The sequence below is a fragment of the Neomonachus schauinslandi genome, chromosome 10 (assembly GCF_002201575.2).
Source record: "Neomonachus schauinslandi chromosome 10, ASM220157v2, whole genome shotgun sequence".
Lineage (NCBI taxonomy): Eukaryota > Metazoa > Chordata > Mammalia > Carnivora > Phocidae > Neomonachus > Neomonachus schauinslandi.
The window spans coordinates 133410466-133424309 of record NC_058412.1 but is presented as its reverse complement, the minus strand read 5'-3'; the positions used below and the strand labels follow the sequence as shown (position 1 = coordinate 133424309).

Here is a 13844-nt window from a genome sequence, read left to right as displayed (position 1 = left end):
GAGATTAAGAATTCCTCATATCAGTGAGGTCACATGATACATGTCTTTCTCTGATTGACTTATTTCGCTCAGCATAACACCCTCCAGTTCCATCCACGTCGTTGCAAATGGCAAGATCTCATTCCTTTTGATGGCTGCATAATATTCCATTGTATATATATACCACATCTTCTTTATCCATTCATCTGCCGATGGACATCTTGGCTCTTTCCACAGTTTGGCTATTGTGGACATTGCCAGCAGCAGTAGTTTGATAGCAAAGCTGATTTGGTGGCAAAAACCTTAACCTAACTGAGAACTGGCTCCTTAGAGTCTTGATTCCATGTGAGTATCCTTTTTAATTTTAATTTTAATTTATTTATGTATTTTAGAGATAGAGCATGTGGAGGAGCAGAGGGAGAGGGACAAGCAGACTCTCTGCTAAATGTGGAGCCCGAGGCGGGGCTCGATCCCAGGACCCCGAGATCATGACCTGAGCCGAAACCAAGAGTTGGGTGCTTTACCGCCTGAGCCACCCAGGTGTGAATATTCCTAAGTTTTGCTACAAAAATATTCATGGATTTAATTTTGTGGAGCTGCCCCAGGCCTTGCCAGAGGGGTTATGTGATACACAGTATATGCATTACCTGAAATCCACAAAGTCTTAAATTCTCAAACAGGCTTTGGTCCCAGGCTTTGGACCTGGAAGCCCCGTGCACAGGGGCCGTTATACTCAGGTGTACTTGAACGTGTAACAACAAGAGCCGTGTTTCCTAGTAGTCCTATTTTATTTGATCATGCAATTCTCTTGTAACTCAAACGTTGGAGTTGCTAATTTGTCTTGGACTGAGATATGCTTGTGACAGAATCCATTCTGAGTCCCCAGCCCAATTATGTTTTGCATCCTTCAGAGGCCACTCAGTTAGACCGAGGCCCATCTGGAGGTTCATTGCTGTGATGTATTCCAGCATTGTGGACACAAGTTCACCAGCCTTGCCTTGACCTTGGAAATGTTGTGGTATTTTACAGTGTGTGGTGACATTTATGAGCCCATTTGGACACCCACAAAGAGTTGATTTCCATAGATTAAATGTCAAGTTTGAAACCGTCCAGGGTAATTGAATTGTGGAGCGTTGTCCACTTAGATTCTCAACTGGGGCTGTTGACTGAATATTTGTGCTATGGGATGAGCCCACAAGAGCAGCCCCAATTGCTTAGGTCAGACAGAGGCCAGGGGGCGCGGTGGGAGTGGGGAGGGTCAGGCCAGTGGAGTCTGATACCCACTGAAATATTGCCCCTTTTTACTCCTTAAAATAAAACACACATGTGGTTAGTTGGTAAATAAATTATTGGAGGCAGAGAAAAACCCACCAACCGAGGTTTTCAAGGTGTTGTTCGTTTATAAAACCTGTGTATTTTTTTTTAAGATTTTATTTATTTATTTGACAGAGAGAGAGGTAGCAAGAGCAGGAACACAAGCAGGGAGAGTGGGAGAGGGAGGAGCAGGCTTCTGGCCGAGCAGGGAGCCCAAGGCGGGGCTCGATCCTGGGACCCCAGGATCACGACCTGAGCCGAAGGCAGACACCCAACGACTGAGCCACCCAGGTGCCCCAACCTGTCTGTGTACTGATACGTGAAAAGGATGAAGAAGAATTTGTACTTGGATATGTTAACTAGAAGTAATTTAAGGGGCATTAAACACACGTCCATAAACTTGCAGTAAAGCTTCACTTAAATTAAGGAGTAACAAAAAGCATCAAATAGTTCCCTAGAAATGGAAATGTCTTTGTGTTCTCATTGTCCAAAGAGTGTGTGCGTCTTCAGACTTTGAGTCTCTCCCTCTTTTTCAGATTATTTATTTATTTATTTATTTATTTATTTATTTGACAGAGAGAGACGCAGCGAGAGAGGGAACACAAGCAGGGGGAGCGGGAGAGGGAGAAGCAGGCTTCCCGCGGAGCAGGGAGCCCGATGCGGGGCTCGATTCCAGGACCCCGGGATCATGACCTGAGCCGAAGGCAGATGCTTAACGACTAAGCCACCCAGGCGCCCCTCTCCCTCTTTTTTAAAAGAAATTTTTAGAACTTCTAGTCACTGTGCTGTACATGACATCCCCATAATGTATTTATTTTATAACCGGAAGTTTATATGTTTTGACTCCCTTTACCCATTCTCTCCCTGACAACCACCAATCTGTTCTCTGTTTCAATGAGTTTAGTTCCTTTAGATTCCACATAGAATTGAGATCCTACAGTATTTGTCTTCCTCTGTCTGACTTATGTCACTTAGCGTGATGCCCTCAAGGTCCATCCATGTTGTTGCAAATGGCGTATATAAGTACACATCACATCTTCTTTATCCTTTCATCTGATGATGGACACTTAGGATGTTTCCACATCTCGGATATTATAATGTATACTATAATCAACATGGGGGTGCAGATATCTCTGAGATGGAGATTTTGTTTCCCTTGGCTTTATCGTCAGAAGTGGGGTTGCTGGGTCATACGGCAGTTCTATTTTTAAATTTCGAGGTACCTCCACATTGTTTCCACAGCGGCTGCACCACTGGGCATTCCCATCCACCGTGCACAAGGGTTGATCTCTCAGATGTTTCTTCCTCCGAGAAACTGGAGTCGGGCGGATGTGACATGGGTATGGATGTGCCCGTTGCTTCCACTAGTACCCAGGGGACGTGAGAGGCAGGCCAGCCTTGAAAACCTTTCCAGCCCTGACTTCTGGTCTGTCTGGAGGTTCGACTGTCCATGTGGGGGGTTCGCCTGCTCAGCTCCGCCCGGGGCATTTTCTGTCGACAGTATCGGCTGACCGGTCTCGCTAAAGTCAGGCTGCCAGTTGACATAGACCAGCCGGTTAAAATCAGAATTAAAGTCACACCAGCAAGTTTCAGAGGAGTCGGATTGGCGTGGTGAATCCTTGTCTGGGTGTGGTCGGGATGCCTGCAGGAGTCAAGACAGGTCAAGGGAGCCCGTCTTATTTGCTGCCAAACAATTATGGGCGTGCACACAATGGAAGATGACTCTCAGATTCGCTTTATGAGGAGGAATTAGAACAAAAGGCAACACGTGCCCTCGGCAGCTCATCCCAGCCCACAGATGTTTGCTGCCTCCTGCCTGGCAGTCAGACGGAGCCGCGATCCTGGTGGGCCGGGTGATTGCTCCGCTCAGCCATGGTCGTGGCATCTGATCCCAATAAACGACCTGGGTTTCTTCAAGAGCAGATGCGTTGCCTGCGGTGATCACCAAGATGCCAAAACATTAGGTTTGCAAAGGAATAGGCTCGGCCAAGCATCGCGTTGTTTAGTCTACACCAGGCTAAACATCTGGGTGACTGGAAACATCTTCAGAGTTGAATGGGCCACGTGACTCATTCTCACGGAGACACGGCCTGGGTCAAGACCAGTGAGAGAGACATATGCTCGGAGAAGGGTGTTTTCTGGGCAGGGGAGGAGGGGAGGGGGCACCATGTGCTCTGTACTGTTCTCATCTCCTGGCCTGCACACCAAAGGACCCAACCGGGTACCTTAGAGGAACAGAAGAGTCTGGAAGTCCACAGTCACTGTGTCAGCAGGGCTGTGCTCCCTCTGACATATGTAGGTTAGAGCTCTTCTTTGCCTCTTCCTGGCTTCTCGTGGTTTGCCAGCAATCCTTGCCCTTCTTGGTCTGTAGACACGTTACTCCAGTTTCTGTCCCTGTTACCTGGTGGCCTCCTTTCCTGCGTGTTTGTTCTTCACATGGTCGTCCGTCTCCTCTTCCTATAAGGCCACCAATCATATTGGGTTAAGGGCCCACCCTCCTCCAGGATGACCGCATTTCAATTCAACTAATTACATCTGCAATGACCCTATTTTCTATTTTGGGTCACATTCACAGGTACAGGAAGTTAGGACTCGACATATCTTTTCTGGGGTGGGGGGGACACAATTCAACCCCTAATACCTTGCTTCTCTTTTTCTCAGAAACTAAAGAGCTGTGACATTTCTCCTTCAAATGTGTGGTCTGTAGGTGGCAGGTGGGATCTGAGCCATGATGACTGTAGGATTTCTTGGTGGCCGTGGTGGCCCCTGTGGCAGGCGCTTAGTGTGGGCGCCCCGCTCAGAGGGACTAACAAGGCTTCCTGAGGTGGCTGCTTCTCTTGTGTTCTGGCTCTTCCAGGGGAAACCTGGGTTGGAGGAGGGCTGTGGGGGAACAGAGAGCCAACTAGGTGGCCGGGCGTAAGTTTTGCTACGTGGCTCTGTTCTTCGTACCTGAGTAGCCTGCTTTGAAGGCGTCTGCAGCCAGCACGGTGCAGTAAGAAGGCTGCTCACTCAAATCATGTTCTGCAGACTTTACAGAGAATAACATCTCTGAACACGAGGGGCTCTTCTGCAGGGGGCTTCTAGGATTTAGAGGCTCTGAGCCCCCCTTGCAGGGGATAGCCCAGATTCAGTAGGATTTCTGTCCCCCTGGTATCTTGTGCCCTCAACATCATGGAATCCATGTAGAAGCCTGCTAGAGAGGGCAGTGCTCAGGGTTGGGGGAAGGTTCTAGATGAGGGATTCTTGGATTGTAAAGCACATCTATCCACACCTGGATAGGAAGGTGAATAGGAAAAGTTTGGGTGGATGGGCTTTGTGGGTGGATTGCACCCTACAGAAGTCCCCCTGGGCCCCAGTCAAGCAAACACAGGAAGGAACCCAGCCCGTGGGTCTGAAGAAGACATCGAGCTCTGCTACTGAGAAACCTACACAAACCAGCTTTCACAGCTTCTAGCAAACTCTCTGCCTTCTTGCTCCTTAGTCTGGATGGAGGGGCCTATGGGTATGCGGGCTTTTCCCCCCAGCACTCTCTCCAGTGGATGCTCCAGTTTCCACCCTCTTGTCTGTCCCTCGTTTGTAGGACCTGGAACAAAACCTCAGGGTTAGTGTCAAATGTCTATGGCGGAAGGAAAATGGCCCAGCTGGGCAGCTTGGCGGCCATCTGTGCTGCGACAGGGCAGGTAAGGGGGGGGCAGGTTTTAACAGAGCCTGGGAGACCCATCCTCTCCTGGAAATCCATACTCAGTGGCAAATCTTGGGCTCATTTCTGCCTTTAAAGCTATTGACTTACTGCAAATATCCTGGGAAAGGAGAATTGAGGCATCCTTGAAGTGCTCTGTTCCTCCTGAAAAGCAGGCCCAGGAATGTCTGGGTGCAGAGACTCCTGGTCTACAATCTCATAAACAGGTGGTGAGAGGTACAGGATCGAAAGCAATATTAAAAGACCTAGACAAAATTTTGTTTTTAAAATAAAATCATGTTGTTTTTTAAAAAGCCATACTTAGAATTCCCAAAGTATAAAAAAAAAAAATCAGAGCATCTATTTTGCCTTATTCATCACATTAACCAAGAATGAGTGTGTGATGAGAATGTTCTGGAAGGGAGGGCTGATGAACTGAAAAAGTCAAAGGGCTATTTCATGTTCTTTGCAACATCCGCTGAGCAAATGTGGAGGGGAACCCCATCTGCTGGGGGAGCGCCCCCCTTCCTGGGCATGGACACTGGGTGCCTGGTGGTCGGGTCAACCCGCTCTTGCCCAGGGCCTGCAGTCTGTCTGGACTCAGTGGATGCCTTGCTTCGGCCAGCCTAGCTCTTTGGCATATGCCCCCTTGCAGCTTCTGATCTCATAATCGTGCTCCAGACACTTGTTCAGGCCAGGCACCCCGGATCTCCAGCCGATGAAGCCCTGGGTCGTCTTCGGGATTGGGGGGGATGGAAGGATCTGGAATGGAAAGGTATGGGGTTTAGCCACCTGGGGCCACAGTGACATGAGGCTTGTCCATGGAGGCATCAGGATCGGCATGGGAGACCTGATGGGGAAAAGACAGGAAAGAAAATATCCCTGATCAAGGTGCGCCCAAGGTAACCACGCTCCAATCGCCTGGACCCTGAGACTCACTTCTCCCTGCAAAAGTCAGGAACACCGAATGTGTTTCTTTATCTGGTCATGCTTAACACGTTAATTCACAACCTCCAGTAAAATAATTTTCATTTGACAAAAGAGCAAAAAGGGAAAAAAGAGTAAGGTGTAGAAATATCAAATATTACAGTTCACACCACTCTTTATAAAATATAGAACAATATTGTCAGATGGTATCCTGGCACTTATAAATCTGGCGGTTTTGATGGGAAGGCTTTATGATATGTGTGTGTATACACACCCACGCACACCCCAGACTGTGGGGACCACGGGAATGAAAAGCAATGGAATTTAATTAAAAACCAAAGGGAAATGAAGTTCTGTCTGAGATGAAAAAAAACACAGTTTCATTTGTCAATTCCTTGGACAGACTTGAAATATTTGGAAAATGAGGGCAAATGTTCAGGCTGTTTCTCCCCTTCCATTTGAAATGATGTTCTGTTCTGCTTTTACAGGGGTGATTTGAATGACGACAACATGAGGAATATTTGTTCTAACAGGAGAACTGAGACAGAGCGGTTTCAGATGCGTGGGGTTATGCGTTCGGTGCTCAGCTCAAGGGATCTGTGCTCGAGGAGGTGGTGGTGGTGGCGGGGGGAGGGGTGAGGGTGGTCCTGGCGGGCTGGCTGCCCCTGCGCACAAGGCCCCCAAACGTATGTTCTCGATGAAGTGCTAAAATTAATCTCCTGAGAGGCCACCTTCAGGGAAGGTCATCAACAGATGCTGGAGGGGCCTGCTCTTCCTTGCCTGTCCAGACGGGCCCTTGGGACACACACACTAGCTTTCAAGTCCACCTCCAACTTGTAAGGAAGATGCAATCGAAAACCACCCTGGAACGCCACCTTTCATCCACCAGGTTGGCAGAGAGATGAAAACACCGCCGTTAGCAAGGCCATTGCGGGAGAACAAGTGAGTTCATTGTCTGTGAAGGGTGACCAGAGAAATTATCTACCAAAAATGAAAATGCAAACATCCTTTGACCTGAAATGTACTCCCAGGCACTTGTCCTAAGACATTCTCATATCTGTGCGCGTGCACACCAGTGTTGGTGTGGGGGTTCACTGCAGCCCTGGGGTAATAGCAAATCACCGGACACAGCCTGCAGGTCACCCGCAGGGGACTCGCTCAGTGGCGCACGATGGAATACGAGAGAATACTACACGGCAGTCTAACACGGTGAGGCTGGCCTGTATGTTCTGAGACGGGACATGTTGAACATAAACCGCTAAGAGAAAGAAAGGTGCATAAAATAGATAAAATATGGCATAATTGGTGCAACAAGGGAAAAAAGACTAAAGATCCACACAACGCGCTTGCATGTGCCTATCCGGTCTCTGGAAGGGTGCCTGGGAAACTGAGAGTCAGAGGAGGAAGAGGCTTTTCAGGGCATGCATTTTGGGGTATAGGACACCTGTTAAAAATAAATAGATTTTACTTATTTTATTTTTTATTTTATTTTTATTCTTATGTTAATCCCCATACATTACATCATTAGTTTTAGATGAAGTGTTCCATGATTCATTGTTTGTGCATAACACCCAGTGCTCCATGCAGAACGTGCCCTCCTCAATACCCACCACCAGGCTAACCCATCCCCCAACCCCCCTCCCCTCTAGAACCCTGTTTGTTTTTCAGAGTCCATCGTCTCTCATGGTTCGTCTAACCCTCCGATTTCCCCCGCTTCATTCTTCCCCTCCCGCTACCTTCTTCTTCTTCTTCTTTTTTTTTTTCTTAACATATAAAAATAAATAGATTTTAAAAGGTTCTAGCCACCCAAAGAAGGGATGGGAAGGAGGAAGAAGGGGACCGTTTCTTCAGCAAGGAAGGACGTTCAGAAGGAAATGGGCCAAGTGCTTTTCTCACCTGGATCAAGGTCCTTGTCCCCCCAGGCCCTCTGCTTTAGTTTCCCCAAGGACGAAATGGGTTTGGCGGTGATTATGCCTACCTTCTAGGGTTGTGGTGAAAATAAGAGGACTGTGTAAAGTACTGAGTATGGCGAGCAGCCAAGACACAATAAGAAGAACTAGCAATTTTTGGGGGGTGGTGGAGGCATAGCGAAACATCCAGAAGGAGCTCCCCAAAATGCTAACCACGGTCAGGGTATATATGGATATTTTAATTTATTATTATTATTATTTTTAAATATTTTATTTATTTATTTGACAGAGAGAGCAAGAGAGCACAAGCAGGGGGAGCAGCAGAGGGAGAGGGAGAAGCAGGTTCCCCGCCGAGCAGGAAGCCTGATGTGGGGCTCGATCCCAGGGCCCTGGGATCATGACCTGAGCTGAAGGCAGACACTTAACCGACTGAGCCACCCAGGCGCTCCTTATTTTATTATTTTGTCATATTCCTAAAATATCAGTGAATCTATATTGCTGGATAATCGGGGGGAAAACACTTCAACATATCTCACTGGAGTGTATTCATTCATTCAACCATCAGACGCACACCCACTGAGCACTCACCACTGAGCACTCATCCACTGAGCACTCACCCACTGAGCACTCACCTTGTACCTGCTGCTCTGTCTGACCCCAAGAGCATCAGGAAAAGAAAATTCATAGAGCCTGACTCCTCCCACCCCTGGCTGCCTTCCATGTGAGTTTACATCCCTTCTTGCATCAGGACACAGAGCTGCTTTCTCCGTAGCCTGGCAGAGGGCAAAATCCAGGACCAAAATGATGGACCCATGAAGGGAGGCCTGGGGATATACCCAGCTCGGCAGGTTCTAGAGGCATCTGACCCATGTCCATGGCTGACTGGTCTCAGGTGGAAAGACCATCTAAGTCTTCTCCCCTCTGGGACTGCCCGTCGCTCACTCCGCAACCACAAGGATCTTTCAAAAAGGCAGTCCTCACCATGCCACTGCTCTGTTTCCCATTGCAGACTGGGCTCAACTTCTTCCTCTGGCCCCTGAGGTCCAGTGGGATCTGGCTGTGCCCACTTCCATCCACCTCACTTCCCTTCCCACTCTGACCCACCCCCAGCTCACTAAATTCCAGCCTCACGGCATCCCTTGCTGTTCCTGAAATATACCAAAATTGTTCTGCCTCAGGGCCTTTGTACATGCTCCTCCCTTTGGCTGGAAAGCCTTTCCAGGGCTGGATCCCCCATCCCCTGTTACCCTCCAAAACCTCACCTGTCTCTTTTCTCCATGGCATCTAGCATAGCAAATAGCAATTTTGTTGGGGGGCACCTGGGTGGCTCACTTGGTGAAGCATCTGCTTTTGGCTCAGGTCATGATCCTGGGGTCCTGGGATCAAGTCCCATGTTGGGCTCTCTGCTGAGCGGGGAGTCTACTTCTCCCTCTCCCTCTGACTCCCCCACTCGTGCTCTCTCTCTCTCTCTCTCTCGTGCACACACACATGCTCTCTCTCTAAAATAAATAAATAAAATCTTAAAAAAACACCCCCAATTTTGTTGAATTTCTTGTTTCACGGTGGCCTCTCCCTAATTCCCCACCCCCAAACCAGACTTGTGGGCTGGAGTCTCCTCTTCTTGTTTGCCACTGTTTACCCAACCCAGCACCTGGTGCCTACTTACAGCTAGCCATCCCTAGCGCTCTCTAAAAGTGCCAGGTAACATTCCAGATCCTTCACAGGCATTATCCCATGGAACCCTGACGCCACTTGCTGACGTAGGTGCTTTCGTGAGCCCCCACCATACAGGGGAAAAGGAGACATGGAGCGATCGAGTCATGTGCAAGACCACACAGAAGGTGAGCAGTCGAGCAGGATTTGGGTCTCAGTGGACTGACTCCAGAGCCCGGGCCTTTACTCGCCCAGTCCCTGTAAATGTCTGCTGAATGACTGGACCAACCCCTTCATTCTCCTGGCTTCCCTCTGCTTCTGCAGGGCCGAACGCAGTGGCTCCTGCCTGTGTCGAGACCAGTAATCCGATGTGCTCCTTACCTGTGGGCTCGGGAAGGGTGTGGAAACTGGCCTCCCACCTGCCGGCTGCCACTATGTTCTTACCTTTGGTGGTTGGCTTTGTGCTCCTGGAGTGAACACACTTATTTCTTACTTAGGAAAACAAGTATTCAAAACGACTTTGCAAACCTTGATGTATTTCTCCACTGGGGTCACAGGCCGGATGCGGAACCGCTCGGGAAGCTCGATTTTGGGCTTTGGGGTGGGGGGTTTTTCTTCACCCTTGAGCAACTGCAACATAATCCCCAGAGATGGGAAGCGTCAGACTGAGGTTAGTGGGAGCCTTCTCTGCATCGTCCCCCCAGGACGTCGCATTTTGCAGGAGACCAAAGCCGCGCTGAGAAACGTTCGGGAGCGTGGTGCAATCACACAGTTAGGGGCCGTTCGGGGAATGGCTCTTCGGGCCGCTCAGCCTCTGGATACAGCGATCAACCGCCGTGTCCCCTACCACCTTTGGCAATCTGCTAATTTATACTCCCGAGTCATAATTTGAGAAAACTTCACAGGTTACAGACTCAAATAAATAATTGCCAACGAGGTTTCAGGGCCAATCTTTAAAATATTAGAGGAGAGCCCCCATCCTCCTTTTAATTTTTAAAACAATTTCGAACTCTTTGAAATTACAATTTAATTACATATAAGGAATATTAATATAGACTTTTTATGCATTTTATATTAATAAGGATTCATTTTATGCATAACATTTCAAGTTGTATAACTCTGTAAGTATTAAAAAAAACTCATTAAGAATGGCATAATTTCAAAGCTAGCGGGATGGGGTGAATTACAAATGGGGTTACGCTGCCTTGAATCATGAATGTTTTGAATTATGGGATTCTCATGTGGTTCTGCATCCCCCCAAAGAAATGTGGCTTCTGGGTGTCCTGTCCTGGAGGTGGTTTGAAAGGCTGTAGTCTGGTGGCCACCATCCCACTGAAGCCCATATAGGCATTTGGTATCTGTATGGTGTTTTATACATCTGAGCCACTCTTCTAGACTCGGATCTCATTTAAACATGTGCATTTCTGGACTCTCTTGAACAATGGGAATATGGAGTTATCCTCTCTGCAAGCTCAGCCCTCGGCTGGGCTGAGGGGGGCTCCCTGTGCATGGGGCTGGGGGTTTCTGCGGACATCCCTACCACTCCCTATTGATTACACCTGGCCCTTTTCCCTGTTCTTGTTACCTAGCTGGCTTAGGAAAATACCAAGAGTATCTTCCCAGTAATCCCTCGTATATCCACCTGGCTTCTACTTCTCATCCCATCTGGACTTCCCCATCGCCCAGGGAGGCAGCTGAGGACTCTCATCCCTTTTACAGATGGGCAGTCTGAGGCCAAGAGGCTCTGGAATCAGACAGACCAGCTTCTCTCCTTGGTGCCTCCTTTTGTTAGCTGTATGACTTCGCAATTCTCTGAGCTCAATTTCCTAATTTACAAAATGGGCATAAAATAGCACCCTCCTCTGCGCAAGGGTCCTTGTGCAGATTAAATGAGCTGGTTCAGATGCAGCACCTGGAGGATGCCTGGCACGTAGTAGGTCCTCAATAAATTCATGAAAGAAAGGTTTCAGAGTTAGCGGTCTTCGTATGCAACACGAACTTTATTCTTGTGGAGTATATGCTTCCTTATCGTTTACTCCTTGAAATAATCAATTCTATCACTTCTGGGCTCATCAAATTTATACTTACCTCCTCGAGAGGGGTTGTTAAAAATCCCCAGTTCTGGGCCCAGTTTTGACGTGCTTCAGTTTCAGCCTTTAGGCGGTATTTCCTGAAAAAGAAAGTTCCTAAGTGCTGGACGGTATTTGAAAAAGGTGAAAGTAGCAAACCCTAAAAGGATCCACTGGGGAACATTTTACATTTTTTTAATGCACATTGACTGAATGATGACTCTGTGCCAGGAAGGGAGCTGGGTGCCAGAATAAGCTAGATCCCCTGCCGCTGGGGACCGTGAGGGAGGCAGGTGTCGAAAGAACCAGAGGTCCTGGTTGGGTGGCACATTGGGGAGAAGACAGGACTGGAGGCCGGCTCTGCCTGAGGGGCCATCTAGGGATGAGATTCCTCATTTTGGTATGGTGAGTGAGGTGGGGAGAGTGAGGCTTCTGGGGTGCAAAATTTAAGGGGGTGCTTCCTTCCAGGTTCCTGCAAATGCAGAGCCTTCATTTGCATGAACTTGAGAAGGAGCCTTCCTTAAATATTGCCCACCAAGGGCCCCACTTGCCCCGCCCTAATCCTGGCCCTGCTTTTGCTCCACATTAAATATCATTTATATATAATGACCTACTAGTTGAGAGCTGGTGTGCCACATTTTGCAAACATCTAATTCAACATTCGTTCATTTTGATTTTCAAGTTTCTCTTCCTATTTTGGAATCAATATCTGCCCCCCACCCCCATCCCCCAGTGTCTCAACAGTTTTGGAGGCCCCCCTGAACAAGCTTTTTGCCCTGGGCACTGAGCATCTAAAGCAGAGTCTAGTCTAATGGAGATGTAATGTGAGCCTCAAATTTGAGCCACGTACATAATTAACACTTTTCTAGCAGCCACACTAAAAAAAAAAAATGTGAAAGTAAGCAGGTGAAGTTAATTTTTAATATTACTTTTTGGGGGTGTGAAATCTTTGAAATCTCGTATGTATTTCACATTTACAGTTCATTCCAATTCGGGCCAGTCATATTTTAAGGGCTCAATAGCCACTTTGGACATGGGACAGAAGAACAGTCTAAGGGTTGAACCAGCTCTCTTCATATAGGAGGGGCCATATGATTTGGGTCTTGAAGGATGCATAGGAGTTCATCTGGTGAAGAAGGGAGGAAGGGGCATTTTAAATGGACAGAACATACCTGCTATGGTGATTTTGTAGGTATCCAAGTAGGAGGTACTTAGATAAAGACAAAGATTACAAAAATTAATAGTTGTGTATTTTATGCCAAATGATACTGGCTTTCCATTGACAAGAGTGATATAAAGTTTCCTATAAAAATAAATTTGAGTGAAACAAAGCCAGTTTAAAGAAAAATATGAAGAGATTAACACAGGTTTTACAAGGAAATGGCAAAAATCTGAGAGATGGCAAATAGGCTAACTCAGTTTAAGAGGTAAGCAGTTATGCTTTATTGTTACTAAACTTTACTTACTTGCATCTAAATTAGTAACTTCCCATATTGGTTAAAACCTCAAAGAGATGGTGTATTTAGCAATTCAATAGAATGCCAAATAAAAACATCCATTACAAATGTCTGCTCAACATAAATCTTTTAGAAAAAGGATTTTTTTCATAAATCTTTTAGAAAAAGGATTTAAGTTAAAATTCCTTACTATTTAAAAAAGCAGGAGACTCAAGAGAGAATGTAAAGAGCATATTTATCTCTCGTTCAAACTGAACAAATATTAAGATTTTTGTTTTCCTTTTTATACATTTCGGTAAATCTTAAAAATAACATGTTGGCTCTCAACAAGCAAAGCTCTGCAGATGGTTGTAAAGCCAGATGTAATATCTTTCATCTTCAGTGGTGTGCCTGAGAGAAAAGGAAGAAAGGCTTTCTGGTTGAGCTCATTGCCCCGACCACCTCCAGCGCACGGTCCTCGCGCCCAGAGGTCGACCACCTGCAGGACTTGGAGGGGAAACTGAGGCCGCCAGGTGCGTGCACTTGAGGTGGGAACGGCCCAGCCCATGGGGGACCGGATCCTGGACATTACCAGATCTCGTCCTGGGCCACGAGGTTCATGCGCTCGGCCGCAGCGGTGCTGAGAGGTTTCTGCGCCATGGGGCTCAGGTCTCAGGGGCGCCCGCACGCACCAGCCCCGGGCTCAGCGTCTCGCGTCGCCAGGGAGACCGGTTGCCCAGCAACGCGGGACGCGGAGGCGGAGGCCTCGCTGCACCTGGCGCCGGGTGGGGCGGCGTCCATGCGCCTGCTGCCCGCCTCCGAGCCCCCTCGCCCTCCTCCCTGCCCACCTGCCTGGCCCCGGTGGCGGTAGTCCCCC

At 47.9% G+C, this 13844-nt stretch overlaps 1 protein-coding gene across 1 annotated transcript; it reads right to left on the bottom strand.

The window, feature by feature from the left end:
- Positions 1-5572: 5572 nt before the first annotated feature.
- C10H20orf85 (chromosome 10 C20orf85 homolog) lies at positions 5573-13627 on the bottom strand. The gene is made up of 4 exons (XM_021677800.1): positions 13560-13627; positions 11551-11632; positions 9991-10092; positions 5573-5734 (listed from the first exon to the last, which is right to left on the bottom strand). Exons 1-4 carry the CDS (start codon positions 13625-13627, stop codon positions 5573-5575), a joined length of 414 nt encoding a protein of 137 aa, XP_021533475.1.
- Positions 13628-13844: the final 217 nt, after the last annotated feature.